Source organism: Lepidochelys olivacea (genome assembly GCF_965140295.1).
Source record: "Lepidochelys olivacea isolate rLepOli2 genome assembly, chromosome: 7".
Lineage (NCBI taxonomy): Eukaryota > Metazoa > Chordata > Testudines > Cheloniidae > Lepidochelys > Lepidochelys olivacea.
Genome location: NC_140417.1, coordinates 105,597,955 through 105,624,473, shown reverse-complemented (window position 1 = coordinate 105,624,473; position 26,519 = coordinate 105,597,955). Strand labels below are relative to the sequence as shown.

The window sequence follows — 26,519 nt, the reverse complement described above, 5'->3', positions numbered from 1 at the left end:
AACTCAAGTTTTACTCAGCCTTCACTCAGGGATAAATCCCATTTCTGATTTTACTGAAAGACTTCCCAATTTAGCCCATTGACTCCAGTGGGAGCTGAGATGCTCGGCCTTCTCAGGATCAGGCCTTATCTTTATGCTGCGAGCTCAGCTAAACTCTGTGGAGCCTGCTGGACTCTGCAGTGCTACTTAATTTATGGAATCCTTAAAATAAGCTTGCAAAGAATAATCATTAGGAACACTGATTTAGCCAAAGATAAAATACTCAGATCAAATTAACTTCCAGTTTTTAATTCTGAAATACAAGATTTGCATGAGTGATTGGAATACCAATTACTAGATTTCTGGGAAGGTACACTAGCATTCAGTTATTAAGGGAGGCTGTTTTTTATTTTATCAGTTAAATGTTTTGGCACATCTGACTAACTCCTCTGAATTATTTTGAATAAAACGACAAGGAATAAGTTCAATGTAATTATACTACTCTTGCAAGATTGTCAGACTTCTTGCCTCAGATGTTCAGATCATTTATATAATCCATCTCTTTTGCCTGTGGCTCAAATACAAATAATACATACATGCATGCATGCATACACACACACACAGAAATGTATATGGAATAACAGCAAATTATTGACTAAGGTGAAGATGCAAATTTACAAGACTTGTGTGCGGTCATCCCTGCTTTATGGTTCAGTAACGTGGACTACACATGCTAGGCACATAGGGAAATTGAACAGTTTCCACATGAGATGCCTGCACAAGGTCCCAAAAATAAAGTGTGAGGACAAAATACCAAACACAGAGGTGCTGGAGCATGCAGACTGACACACTTAGAAACCACTATCCAGAAGAAGAGGTTGCAAATGCTTGGTCATGTCAGGAGAATGGGAGAAGACTGTATCCTCAAGAATATTTTGTACGCTGAGATTCGAGCCAGCTCTAGAAAGTGGGGTCACCCTTTATGTGTTACAACGATGTGTGCAAAAATGACATGAAGTTGTTCAGCATCAATGTAGAAAGCTGGGAGGAGCGCACAGAATCCCAGTGCAGAATGTCTGGCACTGGATACAGCTCAACATGAAGCAGCTTTGATCTAGAGGATGGAAGCAAAGCAAGAAAGAAGAAAGCAGCGTGCTATAATCTTGGACTACAACTCAGACAACACATGAAACTGTGAAATTTGTAACAAGCTGTGTTGCTCTCGTTTTGGGCTTGTCAGCCATAAGCGGATTCATCAGGCACTTGATTAGACCGCTTATGCATATACCATGGTCCAGTGATTTGACAGTTGCATATTATAAATATACAGATGTATCTATCTGTAGAGACAAGTCTGCAGCAGTTGGTGTTCCAGATCCTCAGCTGGCATAAACTGGCATATCGACTTCAATTGAGCTATACTGTTTTACCTCATCTGAGGATCCAGCCCAGAATACTTGAAACAAACAAACAAACAAAAAAAACATACATCAGTTTCAGGGGGAGTTTAGTTTATACTTACATGCAGTTCTTGTTTCTTCAGGTCTTCTAAATCTGGACGTTGTCTGTTTATAAACTCAATCTTTGAAGTAATAGTGTCAATAATTAATTTAATGCTTGGATAATCCTTTACATATGAAATATTAATTTTAGAAGGCTGGTAATGGTCTTTCATTTCACTAAGGCTTTCATTGTCCATTAAGTTTGGATTGCCAGTAAAAGCTCCATAATGGAATGGCGAAGGTATTAGCAATAGGCCATGTTTGGCTCCAGTCAGTATGTATGATGCCATCACTAAAGTCATTATTATCAACCCAAATATCAAGCTGCATAGCTTCCCTTTCCTCAAGCAAAAAAATCCATTCCAGCTTTCATTATGATCAGTCCTTACTTCCAAAACTGCAAGCAAGCTCATCTGCTTACTATCCACATACAAAGGAATTATATTTTCTTGTTTGCACACAGGACACTTCTGGTTATTATGATTAGACCCACGGCATCTGAAACAGTGTTTGTGCAAGTCATTTGGTAATAACTGTATGCAACAATTAATGCAATGCCTCATATTAGTACCGTTAAACTGCTTATTAATGAGCCATGAATAGCCAGAAAATATTTCTGATGCATACAAATTATTTTCTGAAAACTTGAAATAATTTAATTCCTTGCATTATTATGATGTAGTAATTCAAAAAGCCAGGTTCAAACCAAAACACCTAAAATATGCTGAAATTAATACACTGCCTCAGTCACAAATGAAAAAAATACAAATAAAGGTACTGTGGACATGTTTCATAAAGATTTGGCTCCTTAAGGGAAATCTAGTAAAATAAAAAGCAACCACAAGTCTTGCTCAAGTTTTTCCCATTGAACAAAATGAGATGGAAGAAACTTCACTATATAGTGTGAAAGTACACAAAAAATAAAAAGACCTCATTGTCCTCTGATGTATTTAGGAGTAAGCAATATATGTAGCCCAGACAGAAGGTGCCTTGGAAAGTCCCATATGCTCTCAAAAAAGGTAGGTTCCAAAATGGAGTGCTGCTTCTGAAAGTTTCATCTACATAAAGGTAGCTTCAAAGATCTGTGTTGCATAACCTAAAATAAAACAAAACAAAATATATATATGGATATATGCCAATGGATAAGCCATTACATTAATCAGCTGCAATACAAGTACAATCTATAACTTGCAAACAAATTCTTAGTTAATTTAGCAACCTTAATTGAAATGTATCTTCTACTTAAAGACAAAAAAAGTATAGTTACAAAACTTAAACACACTGAAAATTTGGAAACTCAGCTAAAAGTTTCCAATCAACTATCACTCTCTTTAACCCGTAATTAGACTCAGATTGAGAGCCTTTTGCTCACTCTCTTGATCTGTTACTCGTGTTCAAGTTGCACCACTGTCTTCAATAATTGCTCACCACTGTAACTAAACAGTTTATAATCTGGCCCTTTCTTTGGAGACCTCTTCAATTGAATACATGAAGGCCCTTAGGCATCACAAACTAAAGTGTTAGGGCACCTAAAGTACCTAGAAAATCATAGGAACAACACTGTGATCCACAAACCTAGGCTCCCTATACGATGAATGGGAAGAGACAGGTGCCTTAGAATATGATTCACAAAAGAGAGCATGGTAGACGGCTCCTTACCTAAACCAGCCAATGGGAGATGCTGATGTGCTAAGGCCCACCCCTTTCTCAGAGATAAGCACCTAAATCCAGGCTGCAGGGAGGTGCCTACCTCTAATAGCTATCCACGAATAGGAACCCCTCTCCTAGCTTAGGTGCCTATATCATTTCTTGTAGGAACCAGTTAGGTGCCTGACTCACTCCATGTGAAACAGCCAGAGCCACAGACAGTAGGGGTTTTTCATAGAGTCATAGATTCCAAGGCCAGAAAGGACCACTGTGGTCATCAACGCTAACCTCTTGTATAACACACGCCATAGAATTTCCCCCAAAATAATTCCTACAGCATATCATTTAGAAAAACGTTCAATCTTGATTTACAAGATGTCAGTGACAGAGAATCCACATGACTCTTGGTAAATTGTTCCAATGGTTATTCTCACTGGTAAAAAAGTATGCCTTATTTCCAGTCTGAATTTGGCTAGCTTCAACTTTCCACCATTGGATCATACTATACCTTTCTCTGCCAGAATGAAGAGCCCCTTATCAAATATTTGTTTCCCAGGTAGGAACCTATAAGGTTAATCCAATTACACCTTAACCTTCTCTTTTATCCATCCATATTTATCCACCAATTGCCCAAAAGTCCTACAATGATTAACTGCAAATTCCTTTATGTATGATATGTATCCCCTGCATTTTCATTTCTCATGACATGAAGATTTCCCATCAACTCTAAATATAAAACCACTGTATAATGGTAAATATTTTGAATCAAAGATGAAAACTCCCAATACATTTATCATCCAAATACAACTGTGTAAGTCTATATGTCCCTTCATATAATATTGGCACTCCATTCACCTGAGGCTCTCCAAATGTTAATGAACAATGAAGCTTTACAACATCCCTCTGAGGTAGGAAAGTATTATATCCATTTTAGAGATGGGTAAACAAAAGCTTATTTATTTGGTAAAATAAACAGACTGAGTTCCTTGAGTTTAACAGTATACGGCAAATTTTCTAACCCTTTTTATCTTCCTGTGGTTTTCCTTTGAACCCTGTCCAATTTATCAACGTCCTTTTCGAATTGTAAACACCAGACCTGGAACAGTATTCCAGCGGGATTTACATCAGGGCCATCATGTCAGTGGTGATGACCTAATAACTTTTAGCCCAGTGGTTAGAGTACTCACCTGGGAAGTGGGAACCCCAGGTTCAATTCCCCCTTGCCTGGCAGAGGGGAGAAAAGATTTGAACATGGGTCTCCCGCCTCTCAGCAGAAGACTCTGGTGTCTGAGACTCCAGGATATTCTCATGGGGCTTCCCTCAGTCTGTCCTTTTGAATCTGCTTGACTGTACAATAATACTTAAACAGTCACTGGGCGACACACACACACACAAATAAAAGGACTCTGTAGCCCAGTGGTTAGGGCAGGGGTGGCCAACCTGAGCTTGAGAAGGAGCCAGAATTTACCAATGTGCATTGCCAAAGAGCTACAGTAACATATCAACAGCCCCCCGTCAGCTTCCCCCACCCCAGCACCGCTGATCAGCACCTAACCCGCCATCCCTGCGCCTCCCGCCTGCTGCGATCAGCAGTTTTGTGGTATACAGGAGGCTCGGGGAGGGGGAGGAGGAGGAGCAATGGCATGGCAGACTCAGGGGAAGGGGCAGGGACCTTTGGGGAAGGAGAAAGAGCTGCATGTGGCTCCAGAGCCACAGGTTGGCCACCCCTGGGGTAGGGCATCTACTTGGGGGGCAGGAAACCCTGGGTCAAGTCCCTCTGTTCCAATCACTCTTCATTTATCCACTGTGGAACAGTTTCAAGAGGACCATAATGAGGGACTTAGGCATCCAAAAAACAGAACTTATTTGCCTAAATCTGGGTTTATGCACTAAGTAGCATCCTGGATTCCACCCCTTCTGCTCAGTGTTCAAGAGTCTAATATGTGAATACCCAACCCTCTTCCTGTTCATGGAAACTGCCTCTATTATATTCCCAGATCAGAGACAGCATCAAACAAAAAGCAAACACACACAATTTGCACAAGCCCCTTTGCTGCTCAATCCTTTCACAGGGCACCCACTGCAACCAGAGCTGTCGCCTTTGACCTCCTCAGCAGACTGTCAATCCTTAAAGGAACAGAGCAGAGGTAAATCTAACCCTGATATTCCCTTATGAGTGCTACAAATCCATTTAACCAGAGGGGAGGGGTAATAGAAGCAGTGGCTCAAAAGGTTGGAAAGTGGTGTTTGACAGTTTCTTTCAACACTGCAGGGCCTTTTAAAGACAGAGTGGAGAGTCCAGTTGAGTGAAGGTTGTGGATGTGCTGGCAGTCAAGAGCAAGAACTCAAGATAGGAGCTCTGGTAGTTGGACTGGGTAGCTCTGGGATGTTGTGGGGGGCTACAGATGACCCATGATGTACAGAAAAGTCATTGAGAAACTTACCATTAGCAGTCAGTTTACATTTTGGAAAGGCAGTTTTGCAATGAAATGGTTAGGAATGTTGTGTTTCTTCAATAAAAATATATATTAGCAGTGTCATTTGAGAGCTAAGGCCCCAGCAAAAGCACTTAAGCACGTGCATATCTTTAAGTATGGGAGTAGTCCCACTGAAGTCATAGTAGACAGAGTTCCTTTGATCAGGGTAAAGGCTGGATACAGTATCTCATGCAAAGACTTCCAAGCACTGAAGTCTTCAATGGCACTACTCACAAGCTTAAGTTTACAGGTGCTTTAGTGTTTATTTAGATTGGGGCCTAAATCATTGCCATTTAAATACTTCACCACACAGGTGCTCCTGTAAAATCAGAGAGCAAAGTCATTAATAACTTCTTTATTTAAAAGCAGTTTTGTTTGAAATTACCCTACTACAGGAAGAATTCAGAGCAGAGAAATCAGAAGTGATAAATCCAAGCATTAGCTTCCCCAAAAGAGTTACATTCTTTTAACTAAGGCCAGAAACTTATTTTTTTAGTATCTTAACTCAAAATCAGATATGCTGATTTGCTTCAAAGCTTTTATTTTATTTATTCATTTAGTTATTATCTTCTTTTAAGTTTCCACATATTCAGGAAAAAAAATTAATTTGATTTGTTTTGTTTTCAACAAAGCTAGGAGGGCAGGGTGTCCAACACAGAGCTTTTGGGGTAACAAACAAAATATACTAGCCTCTGGTATATTTAACATCTAATAATCCTTTGGTTTGGGCAAAGTAAGCCAGAAAAGCTTTTAAAATAATTTTGGGGAAAAAAAAAAACAACACTACAGTGAATGTAAAGTGAGAGGGATAGCAAAATGATGAAGGAAGCCAAGGAGGAAAACAGCTGGGATGCATTGTTATCAATGGGTAATATTTAATTTTGTTTTTAATATACCAGTAAACTGTGTAAACGTCTCTGTTGAGGGGGATCTTATTGAAGTCTCTCCCTTTCTCACAGTCTTCAGAAAAAAAAAGATAATAAGAATCAAATACCCATAAGTTAGAACTTGGTACAAAGCCTACTGAAGACATTGGAAAGACTCCCACTGATTTCATTGGGCTTTGGGTCAGGACACTATGCAGTGGAGATGTGGACACTGAAAGAGTTACCACTCTGTAGCATGAAACAATACCAAAATTACAGTTCTGATTAAATGTATTTTGACATACAGCATGAAGCCAATTACGGCTTCACCACTCCTTAAAGAGCTGAAGATTAAAAGCTACTTAAATACTCAGTCTCCCTGCTAAGTGATACCATGACAAGAATGTGCACAACCTGAGTATATACAGTACTCCAAAGTAATCCAATGCTGGGCAAGAACAAAGATGCCTACTTCCAGAGGGTGAATATGCTTGGTCTGACCTAAGTGTTCTATGAAGCTGAATACAAAGTAACAATTGAAGACCTAATACCTCTTTACAAATCTCTGCTATTGAAGTATTTCTCCCTTGAGCCACTGTCACCATTGTCAGACAGGGGAATAACATGACTCACTTAAATAAAAAAATTGCACACTTAAGTAGGCAAAATGTGATTGATGAAGGAGAAATGGTTGAATCTGTGACAGTGCTTAAAAGCATATTTCCTATACAGGAGTCTCAAAAAGAATTACACATCAAGAGCCAAATGGCCTAAATAGGGAGCAGTGAGGTCCATCTTGTCCCATAGCGAGCTTTGGGGGAAGAGGTTGTCCTCATTTAGGAGGGTACATGCTCGCCCACATGCTTTTATGGAGTGAGGTAGGCACATGATCCTTTCTCCTTGCTTACCATCAGGTTCTGTAGGCTTCCAAGAGCACATCAAGGGCGTGCTCATTTTTTTTTCCTCCACTTTCCCTGTGCCATCCACACAATGGCCTGCCACAAACTGAGCTTCAACAAGGTTGCCATTTAGAGCAGTGATTTAACTGGATTTTACAAAACATCAATTGTCCCCGATAGCTAGTCCCTGAACTCAGAAAGGGATAACAGCCTCTGTTCTCCTCCAAAGTTCCATAACTGTGTTTTCTCTAGTCCTCTGTCTCACAGGACTAGAAAGAACAGTACAGTATTAACAGATTACATTTACCACCTAAGCAAAGAGAGTAGCTTGGGAAACTGCAGTTCTCAATACACACACACACAAAATAATTCAGCTAAGCAAGTTAGATAAGGAGGAAGGGGCATATGAGATGGAAGTATTGAATGCCTTATGGTCCCGAAATACAAGCCAAAACATCGTTATCTTGGTCCCTGTTTTTTATTTCCTTCTTCTTCGCACACATGAAAGGAGATGGCATTTACTCCGCATTGCTCTAGCACTTTCTAAGCCACATTGCATCGCCAATCATCATGCACCCTTCATACATAGTTTTTATTTCAAAATCAGACAGTTATGTTCCAAAATAGGAGCTGCAAGGAGAAAATGGAAACTAGAGGCTGAACCACAACGGTGGGTTGTGTTGGAGATGAGATAACTTCCACAGAAATAAAAAAGCATTCTATTTTCTAGTCTCTGTGAGGGCAGCCTCAATATTAACGTGAGCAACAGAAGGATCATTAGCAAACCATTTATAAAAATTTGTCATTGAGAAACCCTGCAGGTTAGATAATTGAAAGTCCCTTCCGTGCAAGATCAATAAAGGGCATCCAGCTTCCCCATAATAATCATAGGAAATTATTGCAGATAAAAGCTGAGATAGCAGAGAAGAGAGAGCGTGAAGAGTTCAAGAGAACATTAACTTTAATCCGGCGGGGGGAGAGAGAGAGAGACACACACTAGGTAATTAAATGATGGTTTTAATGCAATTAATCTATGGCCTTGACTAAGACAGAGAACCTTCTGCCAGCTTTTATGGTATCCCTAAAGGCTCAATACCATCTTCTGACTATTAAATGAAAATACATTTTTCAAGGAGCCTTAATCAAAATATGAAATAAAATAGATGTTTGGTTATTCATATTTAAGAAAAAATGATTCAATAATATCAGCATGGCATAGAAAATGTACTAAGGAATCGCTGTAATAAAAAGCAACATGTCACCTGCAAATAGGTCCAATTTACAAACAATGTCCTCAATACAGACATGCCTTGGTGAGCTCTGACTTCCAACTACTGTGATGGTCTCCCTGCTTCCCAACTTGCCACGGTCCATCAATCCAAAACGCTGTTGCTATGATCATCTTGCTTGCCTGCTGCTGCTATCACTACCCTTCTCCTAACCCTTTATTAGTTTCTTTTACTACCAAGATCTCATCCTCATTTTAAAGGCCCCGTACAACTTTTTCTGCTTGACTTCCAAACATCTTTGTTCTCTCTTCTTCCTTCATTCTATCACAGATTCCAGCCTAATTCATCCTTTTGTTTCCTTTTCTCACTATTGCCTTCCTCCATGCTAACCATTATGACTAGTTTCAGAGTAACAGCCATGTTAGTCTGTATTCGCAAAAAGAAAAGGTGTACTTGTGGCACCTTAGAGACTAACCAATTTATCTGAGCATGAGCTTTCGTGAGCTACAGCTCACTTACTCTGAAACCTTTTCTCATTATGACTAGGAATCACTTCCTCTGCTGACACATCAAGAAACCACCACTTCTTTCAAATCCCACCATAATACAATTTTCCCACAAAGCTTATTACTGTTAATCCACCAAGGAAAGAAGGGTCACAAAAAAATTGCTATATTTTAAATCTATATAAATATATATGTACACACATTTATAAAGTGCACATTTTGCACTACTTTAAGATAAACCTACCTTCTGATCATCTAATGTATTATTTCTTATTACTGATGTGTCATAACGTACGAGTCCTGGCACTTAAAAATAACAGGTCCCTACCTTGAGGGATATGAAATCTAACTAAAATATTCCACAGCAAGGAATGACAATACACAAAGGGTGGAGAAAAGGGTGAGAGAGGACATGGGTGAAAGAGCCTGAGATATACTTGCTTTCAAGTATGTTTCTTGAAAAATCTATTTTTGTTTCTGATTTTAAAAACCTGTATATATTTATCTTAAACAATACATATTGAAACTCAAAGCAGTGTCCAGAATGAAGTCTAAGGTGAAGGTCAGTGATGAAACTAAGTTCTGAAGAGGGTTATGTCAACACTGCAATGAAAGACCCATGGCAGTGAGTCTCAGAGACTGGGTCAACTAACTTGGACTTGTGGGGTTCCACCTGCGGGTCTAAAAACAGCAGTGAAGATGTTTGGGCTCAGGCTAGAGCCCAGGCTCTGAAATGCAGTGAGGGAGGTGGGTCTCAGAGCCTAGCATCCAGCCCGAGACTGAACATCTAGACTGCTGTTTTTAGCTCTGCAGCCGCAGGCCCAAATCAATTGATCTGGACTATAAGACTCGCTTCCACCTGTTTTTTATTGCAGTATAGACATACACTCTGATGCTGCATGTTACACAGGGTTAGGAGGTGGTGTTTCAGGCATAGGAGCAACATACGAAAACAATAATTAACAGGCGCTTTAAAACCCCAAACCCCATAATATAAGAACTAGGGGCCACCAAATGAAATTAATGGGTAGCAGGTTTAAAACAAATAAAAGGAGGAGTTCTTCACACAGCACACAGTCAACTTCTGGAACTCCTTGCCTGAGGAGGTTGTGAAGGCTAGGACTATAACAGGGTTTAAAAGAGAACTAGATAAATTCATGGAGGTTAAGTCCATTAATGGCTATTAGCCAGGATGGGTAAAGAATGGTGTCCCTAGCTTCTGTTTGTCAGAGGGTGGAGACGGATGGCAGGAGAGAGATCACTTCATCATTACCTGTTAGGTTCACTCCCTCTGGGGCACCTAGCATTGGCCATTGTCAGCAGACAGGATACTGGGCTGGATGGACCTTTGGTCTGACCCAGTATGGCCGTTCTTATGTACAAAACCAATAATTAACAGGGGCTTTAAAACCCCAAACTCAGAATGATATTACAGATGAAAACGTGCACCTTGGGATGAATAAATGATCACAATAATACTAAATTGTGACTGAAGGGACAGCAGTGGTGTCCTGGGGTGGGGGGAAATAGGCTTGATCTCATCTAACTAGAATGATTAACTTATCTAGGTGTAGTCTGCACTTGGATGGTTGACTAGAGAATGAAAAAGTGGAGTTATTATAGGGTCTTCTGCTCTGGTCATTAAATGTAATTAACTAATACTGCTACTAATGATACAACTACTTTCCTATTTATAAGCATCATTGTCTTCTATTGTAGCAATAGCTATTTTTGCTGTTTAAAAAAATCCCTTAATCAGGATGCAGAGCAACTACTACAGAACAGAAGTAATCTCTCTCATATTACATATAAATAACCCAAATTCATAGCAACGTTGGCACTGCAGCAATCCAGGCAAGTACCAATTGCAGCCATATAACAATAGCCAGGAAGATAGTAACTAATGCAGGATCTGAAGTGAGATGTGATTAAATACTTTTATAAGCTCCCCAAAGGAATTCTACAACTTCCAAATATGTCTCCCAGTTAACAGCAGTTGTGTTTGGGTAGCTCCTACATCCAATCTAAGTAAGCAGATGAGAGGTCCAACTGGCCCAATACCCACAGGCTGGAAGAGAGGTATATGTTTTTCCAAAAATTCCAGAATTAAAATGGCCAGAGAACAAAATACAAGGCAGGTTGGCCTGCTGCTTTTAATACCTTTGGAATTTGCTGTGATTCATTAGTGATGCCTTGCAGAGATCCAGTAAAATCTCCTCAAGATCTCGTTTAAAAAAAAGAAACATAGGGATAAGAAAACTTAGGGTATTCATTCGCATTAAAACAAACATTTATACAATATCATGAATTTAAATGCTACTTCGAAAATATATATCCTACAACCCCTTATACAAGTGTTTAACGTTACTGACATGAGTGGCTTCACTGACCAACAGAATTCTTCAGGTAAATAAAGTTAAACACATACAGAAGCATTTGAGAGATCAGATCCTTAGTGAAAGACATGTTTCCTGCCCAAAGGAACTTACAGTCTCAATCAAACAAATCAAAGATAAGACAAAGCATAACCATTTATGGAAGACACCATGAGGAGATATGATTAAAGGGGGAAAAAAAGAGGAAAAAGCATTCCTGGAAGAAATTAGAGTTTTAATCCCTGTTCCAAACAGTGGTGTGGGTATGATTGTGATGGAAGGCTGAATGACTAGAAAGACCAAATCAGAGACTCAGCAGTATCATAGTATTATATATGATATATATACAAAATATACAAAATCAAGAAGTGTACTTTTGTAAACGCATAACAAAAATCCACAAAACAAAGAAATATCCAAAAGAAAAACGGAAAGCCTTGACAGAAGCAGATTACAAAAAAAAATCAAAGCAAGAGATGACCAAGGCACAGAGAGTTTTATCAGCAGAGAAAAGAGAGAAGGAGAGAGACGGTCCAAGGATTACACTAGGATTGTGACCCCAGGCTACGGGAAGGATAGTGGAGTAATCAACAGTTATAGAGAAGGGAGGCAAAGGGGAGGGTTCGGGACAAAATAAGTTCAATTTTGGCAAGACTAAGTTTCAGATAGTGATGGGGCATCTGAGAGAAGATGTCGGAGAGTGAGTTTAGGAGATGCGAGACTGGGCAGAAGAGGAGAAGTCAAGGGTAAGCAAGGCAGATTTGGGAATCTTTAGTGATAGAATACAGGAGATTGAAGCAGATGGGGTCCCCAAGCATGAATGGAGAGAAAGAGAAGAGGAGGGACCCTGACGGACACTAAAACATAAGAAGAAAAGGAGTACATGCGGCACCTTAGAGACTAACCAATTTATTTGAGCATAAGCTTTCGTGAGCTACAGCTCACTTCATCGGATGCATACTGTGGAAAGTGTAGAATACCTTTTTATACACACAAAGCATGGAGAGGGAGGAAGAAGAGCCACCAAAGGATACACTGATGGAGTGATCAAAACTGGGATACAAATAACTATGTGGCATACAGCATGTCTCTTCCCTATACAATATCCATACTAGAGTTAACTCCTCTGATTTCAGGAATCCTATATGTTAATGCAGTGTCAAGTGAATAGCTCTAATCTAGTCCCAGAACACTCTTCTTTAGCTCTTTTCCTTATATTCTCAGAAAGACCCCATGGCGTGTATTGCCTAAAGAGAAAGTTAATCAGATGTTATTTTCCAGTCCTTTGTTAAGAGATTTAGAGACTTGTCTTTTGATGCCATTAACTGAACAGATTTATCTGAGCCACCATTATCTGACCACTAAAGTCCTATATGAGAGGTATTTGACTGATATTAATTCTCATTCTTTTTTAAAAAGAGCTGTCAAAACTATACTATCCAATGCAGGGTTTGTGGGTCTTAGAGAAAGTACTGAAGGCTTCCAAATCCTATGGAATTAATGTCCCTATGTTAATAAAATGGACTAGAATTTATTGAACTCTTTTCAGGTGGAGAAACTTTTTACACAACTCGGATATAAATATTATGAACTGGAGGAGAAATAGTGCTAACTGCCTCTTTGATGGCTGAGGAAAATGCTTTAATAGGAAGTTGAAATATGCCCCCCCCCCAAAAAAAAACTATGCTAATACCACTGTAAGGTTGAGATTTAATCAAACAAGTAATGAAATTGAGAGTTGAAGGAGGTTCCGTCAGCAACCATAACTGCCAATCTGTGCATATGCATTACAAAAGGGCTTTTTATTACATGATCAATTTGAAGATCCACCACTGGGCAACATAAAAGACTACTCAGCAAACAGAATAAAAATAAACTAATTTTTTTGTAACTGTTAGATGCCTTTTATATTATTACACATTTGTCATGTTCATGTAATGAAATACCCATCTGTAGTGCACACATAAAAGGGTGGAGGTAATTCCTAAATATAATTATCTCCTCTTTCCTTGCCAAACAAGGATCTCAAATTTAATTAAGTTCATACCACAGTCTTTCACTACCCCATACAGAAAAAAAGTAGTCAAAACAAATGTTACAACTAATCTAGCAGCTCCATGTTATACAATAAGCCTTGGACTGTTTTTCTGATGTGACTTCATTATGTTTTCCTGCTACATATGGATGCCTTCCTTCAATATGTATCTTATATTCTGAGATCTAACATTTAGCACTTCCAATACACAGCCCTGATCACAGATATACTTTCAGCTTTTACGTTTGCTATATTTCAGGAATGAAAGTAGGATATGACTTGAAGAAGGATGTGAATTTTAACCAGAAGAAAGACCATGAAACATTTGAGTTAGAAATAAACAATTTTGTGTATTTTTTTGTTTTTAAGTTCCCAGTTCTAAAACTTCAGCCAGAATATTACTTGATTTACGTAAGGAGCAATTTATTTGGCTATTCTTGAATAACAGCATGTAATTTCCCGCTGTTGAAATGAATGGTACATTATTTATGGCCATCCCCATACAGCATTTGACAATTGTATATAAACGTATACCAGTCTTAACCTAGTTCACCAGTCTTTGAGATTCAATATCAAACTTTTGCAGTCCCCTTGGCCAGCAAGCGGTCCTCTTCATAAAATAAAGGAGGAGCTGAGACTTTAGACTGTAGGAAGCATGGATTGGGTATAAGGAATGATGCAGAGGAGCAGAAAGGGGAAAAAAAGAACTAACTATTTTAAAGACACAACCCAATCTCACAGAAGTCTACGGGAATTGCTCCACTGATTTTGGTGGAAGGATCATGCTCCTGAAAACATCTGTTGGTAATGGGACAGTTTTCTCCAATTTCCCTTTCTACACTGCTTTCGCTGTCCTGTCATCCAGGGATGAATTGGGCAGAACAGGCAGCAGATACCAGAGAGACAAATGTGACAGGTAGTACTTATCTAAGGCAAGAAGCTAACAATGTATGGCAGATCTGCTGTGCCTAAGAACTTTGAGAGGAACATAGTAATGATCCTGGAACATCAACCAGCTTCTGCTCCAGAGCTATTTAATGTAACAAAAACTGGCCAAATCAGCAACATAAAACAAGTGAAATCATCTATAATTCCCATTTTTTTGTATTTTGGTATCTAGAAAGAAGATATTACAAGTTTCTATTTTTTAAAATTAAAAATCACAATAGCTCAAAGAATTCCCCCCCCCATTTTTCTCCTCTTCCATAAATGTAAAAGAAGCAGACTACAATAAATATATGGCTAATACAAATTGCTTTCATATGCTAATAACTAAATCACTCATCTATGTAATGGCAGGAGATAAAACAGATGGAGTAGTTCCCATTTTTCAAAACATGATAATATATTTCTTTTATTTTTCAGTTCACTGGTCTTAATATTTGATGCGTTATCTTTCATATAATTCTGTAAAATACAGATGTAACTGAAACTTATAAGACTTGCATTAGTCTTCTTTCCTGAACCCCACATTGTATACTGACTTCATTATTCTTAAGTAATTTCAACCTCCCTTAGTATCACATGAAAGCAGCATGCTTTTAACCTATTTTAAACATATTTAAAACATACCAAATTTATAGTTGGCCAAATCATCAACTGGCATAAATTAGGATCGCTCTTTTGATGTCAATGGAGCTACCTCACTTGACACCTCAGTGTCAGTCTAAATGATGATCTGGCCCCAAGACCTTTTAATAAGAAGAATCTCTTTTTGTGCATTTTAGGGCCATACACTCACCTGCCATGGAGAAGAGAACACACAAATATAAAATAAGCTAAAATCTAAATATGAAAGATAGAATTGAAGATGTCACATAGCACTCCACTTACCAACACCATGTAGCAGATCTTGTTTAAAATCCAGCCCCAACTCTGTGGCCAGAGATCCCATCAGCAGTGGAAACAATCTGGTGCTGCTGTGTAAGGGAGTGGCCTGGATTTGGATTGAGAATATACAGGGAGTGGGCAACCCAACTGCAGTGGGTTCCTGCTACAGAGTTAGGGGCTTCACAGGACTACTCCAGGCACAGAACTTAAGTAGTCTCCATGGAATGGTTGAGAAAGGGCTCTGTGGACTTGGGAAAATGATGCCTTGTCCTTTCTCCCAAGATGCTGGGCTTCTGCATTAGGTTGAGGACTTGGCATTTGATGTTGTTACTACAAGTGTTTGAAAAATGCGCTCTTTTCCAAGGAAAATTTTGATTTTTTTTTTCAGGAAAAAAATGAAAATTGAAAAATTTCCATATGGAAATACTGCCATGGTGCCTCATGCTCCCATTCTCCTCTAAAAGACAGGCTCTCTCACCAGACTATCTCCCATGATGCGCCATGGTCTCTGATTAAGGGGAGGTGAGATATCCCTGGCCATGAGTACATTTTTAGAAGATGCAGTCCAGCTGGGGGGTGTACTGCCCATGGAGGAGAATGGGGACATGAGGAAACCAAACTACACCTCCATGAGGCACCATGCCAAGTATATGAACAGAAATATTTAGGTTTTCAGGCTTTTGGTTTTTTGATGAAAAAAATCAAAATTTTCAACAGAAAGTTGATAGTTCCATGAAAAACCTCCTTGAGTCAAAAAACTCTTTTGATGGACAATTTTTGACCAGACCCAGTTTTATTTTATTCCACAGCTGCATTTTCTAGGCATGATAGGCCTGATCCAACTGTCACTGAAACCAACAGAAAGACTCCGACTGACATCAGTGGGAATTAGATTAGGCTCCTAACACCTTCGCCATACTTAGCCATCAGTATATCTTGTGTGAGATGAAACATTCCTGTTTCAGTCTGCTCAGTAGTTTCTATGGGAACAAATGGCCTCTAATATAATAAACCTAATGCCCTTCTTCAGGCCTAAAATAGGTTATTTTATCAATAGTTTTATAATTGTTATGAGTGATCTGGACAAATGTTTTCAATACCTGCTTGCTTTCCATGACAAATCAGGAAGATATATGCAATTCTCAACTGGGGCTAGTGTTAACATTTGTTTTGTTGAAGTCTTAAAAGTAAAGCAAACTTAACATACTCCACTACAGCAACTCAAAAATGCACCTCTTTTTTATTAATACGTTACCCTCAAGATACTGTGAATTCAATGTTGTAAGTAGTTTATAAAAAAGCTGTGGGTAGCCTTAAGCGAAAAAGCTATCTACAGCTATATAAGGATAAACTCTCTATTAATGTGAAGGCAAAAAAGGAAATAAGTTGTTTTTCTTAATTGAGACCTTTATAACATTATCAGTCCTTTAAAAGAGTTGAATTTCAGTATCCAGGCAGAACATCAATAATAATATAATTCCAGCTCCCACCCACTGCACTGCATTTCCAATTTACTGGATGCAACCTGGTTCAGGTTAGCAGCAACTTGCCTTGTCGTTGTCTGGTGATAATTCAACGGCATTTTTAAAATGAGTTGATGAACTCAGTTTTGCTGATAAGTGTAGTAAGAGACAAGTGTTAATAAAAAAAACCTGAACACCATCATCACTGACCCTTCCTAGCTAGTGATTTCAGCAGAAAGGGAAAGGATTGAATGGGAGTGGACACTGAATTATGTTCTCTCTAAAACAGGTTGAGTCATTTTGGCAGGTCAGTGTGGGGAAATTTACACTACTGCTGCACATGCTGTACCTGCTCAGTGAATAAACATATAAGCAATTAAAAAATCACCTTAAAGAGGAAAAATGGGGGGGGGAGGGAACAGAGGAGAACTAATTCTCCTTCTGCTGGATGATGAACATATTTGGCTTCTCACGTTAACCTTCTGATGATAAACTTTGCCTGAACTCACAGCTATTTACTTCTGAGTAATCAACTAATCTGCTCCTTTCCCAGCCACAAAAAACTAAATGACATAAGAAATTGTTGATCTCTGCAACTTCACCACAAAAACTTCTTGTAAGGGTTTTGAGAGCCCACATGACTCATTATGAAGGTCAGCAACCTTCTGCAAAAAGCTTACTTCCTTACCTGCTAAAAATGGTCAATCCACGGGGAAAAAAAATTACTGTTAAAAAAAAATGCTTGTCAAATGATTTCCTTAAGGGAAGCACTAACATATTCCTTTTGTCAAAAGCTAGAACATTTGGCAACAGTCAAAAGATTATATACACAGCTTGCATAACAGTTGTTCAGCTCTTATCTTGCCATAACTGTTTAAGGCCCCAATCTTGAAGTCTTTAGTAAAGCCGGAAAACTCCTACTGAAGTCAGTAGTTTTGACAGTAATAATGACTTCAGAATTGTTCCCTAACACTTAAAATTTGCCCTAACAGATTGAATCTAAACATGTTCCAATTCCTACTCACCAGCATACTTATATAAAAAGTGCACACACTGAGCCATATCCTCATTTTGTGTAAACCAGCAAGCTCCACTGAAGTAAATGGATCTACAGCAACTTAAACCAGCTGAGGACTGGGCCCAGACTTTTTGCATTTATTTCTTGAAAGAAGCTTGACAATTTTTGAGCCTGGTTCTCTTTTCACTTACACTGGATTTTAGAGCTGGTCAAAATCTGTGGGGAAGGAACCCCACAATTATATTCTGTTCTGAAATTTCCCATAAAAAAATTTAGTTACAGAGGGCATTCACAAGAAAAATTATTTTTTTAAAAACAAAACCCTACTTTTAAGTGTGAAATATTTTTGGTCAGAAAACTTTGCCCAGCTCTAGAGGTTTTACACCTGTGCTTCTCCAGTTTACTCCAGTGTATAAGTAGACTGTCCATTTCTATATTTTATTTTCAGAATAAAATTATTTCTAGTCAGAAAATACAGTAGAAATCTTGTGTACTGATGGGAATCAGGCCAATGGCTTCTCTGGTATTGACACTGAAGATAGGCTAAGAAAGATTTTAAGGCTTGCCTGGGAGTAAGACTCCCATGATGCTTTGCAATTAGATGAAGAAGTCTAACCAAGAATGGAATTTTACTGAACAGTAATCCTTAACCTACTTTGACAGCTGTTTTAAGACATATATTTTTATCATGTGCTAACCGCAAGATGTATAACCAATGAAATTATCCAAAAAGGACAAACACTGACTAACCATCAGGTGCTAAGACAGATGGAAAGTTGAGATGGGACAGGGAACCTTGGAAATAACAAATATGTATCAGAAAGAGGAAATCGATATGGATCAGAATGATACATAACAAGGGTAACAAGAGCACAACAGCCCCTAAATTACAGGGGAACTAAAATCAGCAGCAGACTGGATGCAAGCTGTCAAACTACAGGGAAGGTCTTCCACAGCTGTTGGCAATTATATGCTTCTCTGAGTATGTGCTGTCTTTGCTAACTGTTTGATTAATAAATTCAATCAACGTATCGGTGTTCTATTATTAAACTAAGCCGAACCGGAGAGAACACTCTCACTAAATGAATAATCACAGTTAAAATTCCTATCAATTCTTGATTTACAAATGATTGATAATTGATTGATTAGCCACACAGGTAAACACTGTGCTACATTAGAACCAGCTCCTTAAACTACCATTAGCATTTGGACTACATTGTTATTGATCTGTATTTGGGGTAGACAGATTGTGTATCTGGCTAACAACAAAAAAAGACCAACACAGGGGCCTTTCCCAAAACTGAATGCCATTTAATATTCACATCAAAGATTTTAGTAGGAGCAACAGAGCCTTGGGCAAGGGCTCTGCCCTGGAGTGAATTGGACCCATAGAATATTTCCAAAGAAAGGGAGGAAGAAAAAAAAAAGGCATTATTGACAGTTACCTGGCCCATGATACTATATATTTCAGATGATGAGAATGCTTTGACATATGTCAGAGCCCATTGCCAAGCTAGTATACCTGAGTCCTTCACCTCAAACACACAGGGTGAAATTCTGTTCCCACTCACACCTGAGGTGTAACAGAGCAGAATTTGGCCTATAATACCTCATCCTTTCAAACACTTTTAAAAAAACATTGTGGCCCCTGATGTGTAACATCTCTAGCCATTCATATTTTAATATAATTTAGTTTCTATGTGTATCACATATATTTTCACTCCAGAAACACTGACTCAGATTTATACTGAATAAGAAACAAATTGCACTTTAGTAAAATTTCATCTTTACATAAATTACTCCAGCACAAGTTTCCACAGAAGGAAACGCACAAAAATGGCCACACTTAGTACAAAGTTTCCAAAATTGATGTGTGGTCAAGTTTAATATAGCTTTTCCATTCTGATAGCTACTCTTAGCAAACCTCCCTATATTGTCCTTGAGGTCATACCACAAAACTAGAGATGGTCTAAAGGAGGCATTCCATTTGGATCACATTCTTTTCTCAAAACAGCAACTTGGAAACATATCTAAAACCACAGGTATTCAGAATAAAACTAGAAATCAAAGCAGTGTAGGATGCCTCCATTTGACTACTGCTGAAACAGTTCCATACCACAATTCCTCATTAGCAGGAATTAGGGATTGGGTCAATCAAGAAATGTCACAAATGCTACAAAATACCACTGTTTATAGTAATTAAGTTTCATCCATAATCAACAGAAAGCATATAGTATTCACTTGATGATCCAGAATGACAGCCAGCTTTCCAGTTACAGTAAAGGGACCACCTAAAAAGAAATTATACTCACATCAATTTGCACATTCACTGACATATTACCACTGAGGAATTTTCAAGTTGCATTTGCCATATTTATTTTTCTTTGGTTATATTACTAAAGGAAAAGAATCAGCTTTTCCCATGATAAGGACAAAAGCAGTCTCCAAAATGCAAGGCCAGTTGGAGCTAACAGTGTGACAAGTCCAACCCCACAGCAATTTATTTTAATTAATTTTAAAAGGATCTAACAATCAATATGCTTTTCTAAAGAATAAATCACACTATCATCCCATGTTAAAAGGAATAAAATAAAGGAGAGATTTAAAGTCCCAGTAAACATGAAAACAGATTCTGTTATGGAGCTCTTCCACTCAGGATATTTTTACCACCACAGTCTATGGCGTTTGGGGGTTGGCAGGCAGGAAAGACTATTGTGTATAAATATAGCTCCCCTATCATAGAATCATAGAATATCAGGGTTGGAAGGGACCTCAGGTGGTCATCTAGTCCAACCCCCTGCTCAAAAGCAGGCCCAATCCCCAATTAAATCATCCCAGCCAGGGCTTTGTCAAGCCTGACCTTAAAAACTTCTAAGGAAGGAGATTCCACCACCTCCCTAGGCAACGCATTCCAGTGTTTCACCACCCTCCTAGTGAAAAAGTTTTTCCTAATATCCAACCTAAACCTCCCCCACTGCAACTTGAGACCATTACTCCTTGTCCTGTCCTCTTCTACCACTGAGAATAGTCTAGAACCATCCTCTCTGGAACCACCTCTCAGGTAGTTGAAAGCAGCTATCAAATCCCCCCTCATTCTTCTCTTCTGCAGACTAAACAATCCCAGTTCCCTCAGCCTCTCCTCATAACTCATGTGTTCCAGACCCCTAATCATTTTTGTTGCCCTTCGCTGGACTCTCTCCAATTTATCCACATCCTTCTTGTAGTGTGGGGCCCAAAACTGGACACAGTACTCCAGATGAGGCCTCACCAATGTCAAATAGAGGGGGACGATCACGTCCCTCGATCTGCTCGCTATGCCCCAACTTATACATCCCAAAATGCCATTGGCCTTCTTGGCAACAAGGGCACACTGCTGACTCATATCCAGCTTCTCGTCCACTGTCACCCCTAGGTCCTTTTCCGCAGAACTGCTGCCTAGCCATTCGGTCCCTAGTCTGTAGCTGTGCATTGGGTTCTTCCGTCCTAAGTGCAGGACCCTGCACTTATCCTTATTGAACCTCATCAGATTTCTTTTGGCCCAATCCTCCAATTTGTCTAGGTCCCTCTGTATCCTATCCCTGCCCTCCAGCGTATCTACCACTCCTCCCAGTTTAGTATCATCCGCAAATTTGCTAAGAGTGCAATCCACACCATCCTCCAGATCATTTATGAAGATATTGAACAAAACCAGCCCCAGGACCGATGTCCTGCAGTCATGCTATAGTCAAAAATAAATAATGAGTACTTCTCTTGAGAAAACTCCAAAGGCAAAGAATTGGTCTAGTATTAACAGACTTCCCCTATCAAACACAGACTGTTTTTCATCATACATTTCTTTCTGACAGCTGAATGTCCCACTTTATTTTCAAGCTTCCAAGTCTCCTTCCTCATCTGAGTTTCTGGACAGATATTGCTTGTAATCATCTAAAGTAGCTCTTCTGCAGTACCTATTTCAAAAGAAGGGAAGGGTGTATTTCCCCATATTCAGATAAAGGAATGGGAACAAATGTATCTTCCTTCCCACCAAACTAAGTTTTAAATGGGGGAGGGGGGGAAGATACATTTGTTCCCATTCCTTTATCTGAATATAGGGAAATACACCGTCCCTGTTTGTTCTGTATGGCTGGGTTGCTTGGGTCTGCAGAAAAATAACATGCCAATCAACATTAATGTCCTTTATAGTTGTAGCTGACTGCAGCATTCAATACCTGCTGTGGGAATCTGGAAAGGATATAGTAACTCTGTCCCCCCTTCCCACGCGCCACACCAGGTTGCTGCTGGGAAGTTCTACTCATGTTCCTAAATGTTCTTTTTAAGACACATGAAGACTTCTTGAATAATTAGAGCCTAATTTTCAGAAATTCCGAGCACCCAAAACTCCAACTGAAGTCAATGGGAACACCAGGTGCTCAATATCTCTCAATACCAGTTGGCACCTCTTCCTCTGCAAAAGGAACTGAGAATTTAACTTTGCTTTCAAATGTATACATGCAGTTCTCATTTGAGACAGATGTAGTACTGGGCGCATATTTAACTGGTTGGGGCCAGATTGTGAGCCCCTTACCTACACTGGCAAGCCATTACTCATAGGAATAGTACTAGTGACCAATAACAGGCTCACAACCTGGTCTTTGGTTACTTCAGTAATAAGCATGATAGAAAGAGCTCTCGGAGGAGAATTTGATCTTAGTCTTTTTTCTTTTTGTATATATAAAAAGATCAAGAGAATGCAAACTACAACTGTGTCCTGATGCCCTAATTCCCTGGTGATGAGCATGTTGCAATAGCCTAGACAGGCTTCTTATTCATCCCTTGAGTGAATGTTGCAGAGGCTAAACACAATCTGGCCCTACAATGTTTAGAGATATATATAAAAAGTCTAGAAACAAAAGAAAAGATGCCATTTTCCCTGTCATTACTACTCTTGAGATGAATGAACATATTTTCCTACTTCTTTTTAGGAGTTTACTATAAGGTCCATCCTTCCTCTCAATTCACAGCAGATCTGAAAACACAACTGGTCGACCCTTAACTTTTCAATGCCAAAATGTTATAGAAAACAAAGGCTTCTTAATTACAGAGGTACATGAGCATAGATCATGATGCAATGTAATCTTCTATGATCTACTAAACTGCACTTCAACTCAAGAGTATGATTAATGTAGAAAGGGTAATAAAAACTGCATATTCTCATCTCCATCAAATTAACTTTTTGAATTGGAAACAGGAGATTAATTACAATTCTTCTTAAGTGGCACTTTGCTGCTGTAGCCTAATTTTCAACTGATATTCTTGTATCTGCCTGCATCAATCAAGAGTTATTCAAACAGACGTGTTCAGATTTCTTGGATCTGTTCAACTAAACTAGATCTACATCCAATCCAACATACTGTATTTGTAATATTTTGACTGGATATAAGGTTATTAAAACTCACATTCCAGGAACTTGTTTTGCAAGCAAAAAATCACATGAATTTAATGCCAGGAAAGCTTTTAAAATCTCAGTGTGAAAAACAAGGGAGAAACAGGAAAATACTGAAGAATTTACAACCTGGGTGCTATGTTGGAGTAAGGATTTCTGCATCTGGCCTTTAAAGAAATAAGGACCTGAACCAGTGAATGTTGAAATTAATGGAAAGACTCACCTTGACTTCAGTGGGTCCCAAGTGCTTAATTCACTAATACAGCTATAATTTCCACTACACTCTGTCTCCCTTCTTTGCTAATGGCAGAAAAATTCCCTTCATCCAGTCCTTCAGCCAATTTCCAGTTATCCACACATCATTACAAATTGTCCAAATAAGATCACTACTGCACTTTTTAACAATTCTGCAGGCACATTATCTATCCCTGGTGCTTCCTCAGGCTTCATTTTCATAATAGCATACATCACTTCCTCTCACAGGATCGATGGCTCCGGCTCCCATGCTCTCTTTTCTGTCATCCTCCATTATGAGTGGCTCTGGTAAGGCATACAGATTGGCACAATAATTTCAACACCTGAGTTTAATATCATCAGTGAGAATTCTGCCATCATGATCTCTTATTATGTCTGATCACAGGGAAAACCTTTCAGTAAGAAGTCTTACCACTGGGAACATACCTTTTGGATTATGACTCTACTTTAAAATTCTCAGATTCCATACTTTTTCGCTTCATATTTGTTCATCTCGCCTCTGACTCGGTGTGCTCACTTTCTTATATTCTCTCCTATGTTCTTCCATCTCCAAGTCATTCTCTTTCACTCTGTCACTTTTTTGCCAGTTCAAACACCTTCTCAGTTAACCACGATGCAGTCCAATGCTGACTTTTCAGAAAGTGTGCTTTGGTGGTTTCAACAACAACAGTTTTGATTTTATTCCACAGTTTGCAATCACATGTCAGCAAAGTTCTGCTCTCCATAATTCAGGATCTCAAGAAATGATGGGTACAGACAGAAGTATCACTGCAACAAACTGGTTTCAAAGAGGCTGAGGCATGCATGACCAAATAATGAATATCCATCACATCACTGAAGAATGTGGAGAGTACAATCACCCATTGATCATGGGCTTTATTGACTATTCAAAAGCATTTGATATTGTCCAATATGACCATCTTGGGAGGATACCGGCAGACATGAAGATTCCAAAGCATCTCACTGAACTCATGACAAGTCTCTACCACCAATAACAGACCACAGTAAGAACAGTAGTTGGAGACAGCGAGTGGTTTTCCACTGGTCAGGGTGTGAGACAAAAGCGTACTTTGTCCCCAAGCCTCTCTAACATGTATGCAGAATTTATTGAGAGACAAGCCTTGCAAGGTTTTGACAAAGTGGAAGGAGTTGGGATTTCCATGGTGGACACCTCTTAACTGACCTCATAAAGAATGTCATGTTATCAGCCTGTCTTACAACCACCAATAGAATGCAACATATATTGGAATATGTAAAAACAGTTAGTGAGGAACATGGACTATTCCTGACCGTGATGAAAACAAAATGCATGCATGTTGACATGACTACTAAAACAGAATGCAAGAAGACATAACGATTAATGGACAAACTTAGAGGCAGTGGGTTAATTTAACTATCTGGGATCATATATATCCAAACAAGGAGGCTGTTCCAAAGACGTCAGAAGACGACTAGGAATGGCTCATTCAGCTATGGCCTCCCTTAAGGAAGTGTGAAAAAAGTGATATCTGGAAATGTAGAAAGGTGTAACTGGTGAAAAGCCTAATTTTTTCCATTCATGGATGTGAATCCTGGAAAGGAAATGCTGCTGACAAAAAAAACCTGAAGTTTTTGAAATGTGGTGCTGGTGAAGACTCTTGCATATCTCCTGGATGGACAAAAAGGTGAATGCTTATTATTGGACAGAAGCAGACCCTGATGATGGAAATCAACACAAACTTATGTACTTTAGTCACATTAGGACTAGAGATGGAAATAATCTAGAGATAGTCATAATGCAAGGAATGGTGGTGTGTCATTGTTGTAGGTGTGGCTAGTAAGGAGATGGATGGATGGTGTGCAGCAGGTCACTGATAGATCACCTGCTGAGTGCTCAAAATTAGCAACAGATTATGAGGGCTTCTAAAAATTCTGCTGCAATATCACTGATATTTAGACATAAATAACTGGATTTACCTACTTAATTTCCATTAAAAACTGCCCTTGATACATTGCACAATATTATAGACTGACATTCTGCCCTTAGTTCCATCCATGCAAAACCACTGAAGCCATAGGAAGCTGTCATAGGTGGAACACAGGAGAGTTTAGCCCACTATATTAATAAGCAATGTAAAGTGAAAATGTTAAAGAGTTTTAAAAAAGGTTTAGAATCAAAGTGCGATAATTTCATGGCATGAATAATCTTGGATTGTCTATTTCTCACCCAAATCATTGTAAGAATATTGCATTGGCACTACTGTGGTAGCACCTTGTTACTGAAACTGGCAACGGTTAAATGTCAGGAGCGGTAGCTTCTTTAATAATATATATTTACAGGGGAGAGAACACCCTGTACCTTTTTGTCCGTGCTTCATTAACTGGGTAATGGAAAGAGTACAGGAATACACCCATGAAGAAGCCAGGTTAAACATGGCTCTAAGTCACATGTCCACAAGACTACTTCAGTTACGTCTGCCATAGATACAAGATGGAAGTTAAGCCAATTATGCAGTGATAGTAAGGTTTAATGAGCATGCTAGTAAAACAGAACAAAACTCTCACGGACTGACATCCTGTCTGCAGGATTAAAGATTTAGGCTGAATTACTGTTTACCAAAGATGTGTAACAGTAAGGAGGAATAAAGTATGTTGACCTCAGAAAGGTACAGAAATCATTCTGCTGGGACAGAAAAGCATGGTTTACGGCTGCTGACTAGCAAGGAGTCACTCCTCGATATTGTACCAAGAAAGAGTAGTGTTTATCCCCCCACACACACACTTTATTGCACGCTGAGTATAGGCTGAAGTAGGCAGTGACACACCGCCTGAACTCAAGGTGAAACTGTCACATTTCACTCCCTTTGGCTGCAATATGTAAGGGAAAAAGAACAATGGCAGGCCCCCAAGTCTAGCTCTACCATGAGTGTCAGATTACCATTCAGCCCTGCTATTTCAGCAATTAGAAGGTGAAGGTGTCCTTAATCTTAAAAATTGAAGTCAGTAAATGTTCCTAGTTTGTGCTAGACAAAAATCA

General features: G+C 39.0%; 1 protein-coding gene across 5 annotated transcripts in view; it reads right to left on the bottom strand.

The window, feature by feature from the left end:
* CHST15 (carbohydrate sulfotransferase 15) overlaps positions 1-26,519 on the bottom strand; it is a 98,920-nt gene that overhangs the window by 35,104 nt on the left and 37,297 nt on the right. For all 5 annotated transcript variants that reach the window (XM_084635626.1, XM_084635625.1, XM_084635628.1 and 2 more), the window contains exon 2: positions 1,502-2,577. In XM_084635626.1, the coding sequence (XP_084491752.1) occupies positions 1,502-2,044 (543 nt within the window). In that variant the 5' untranslated portion in view covers positions 2,045-2,577. The remainder of the gene's footprint in view (positions 1-1,501; positions 2,578-26,519) is intronic.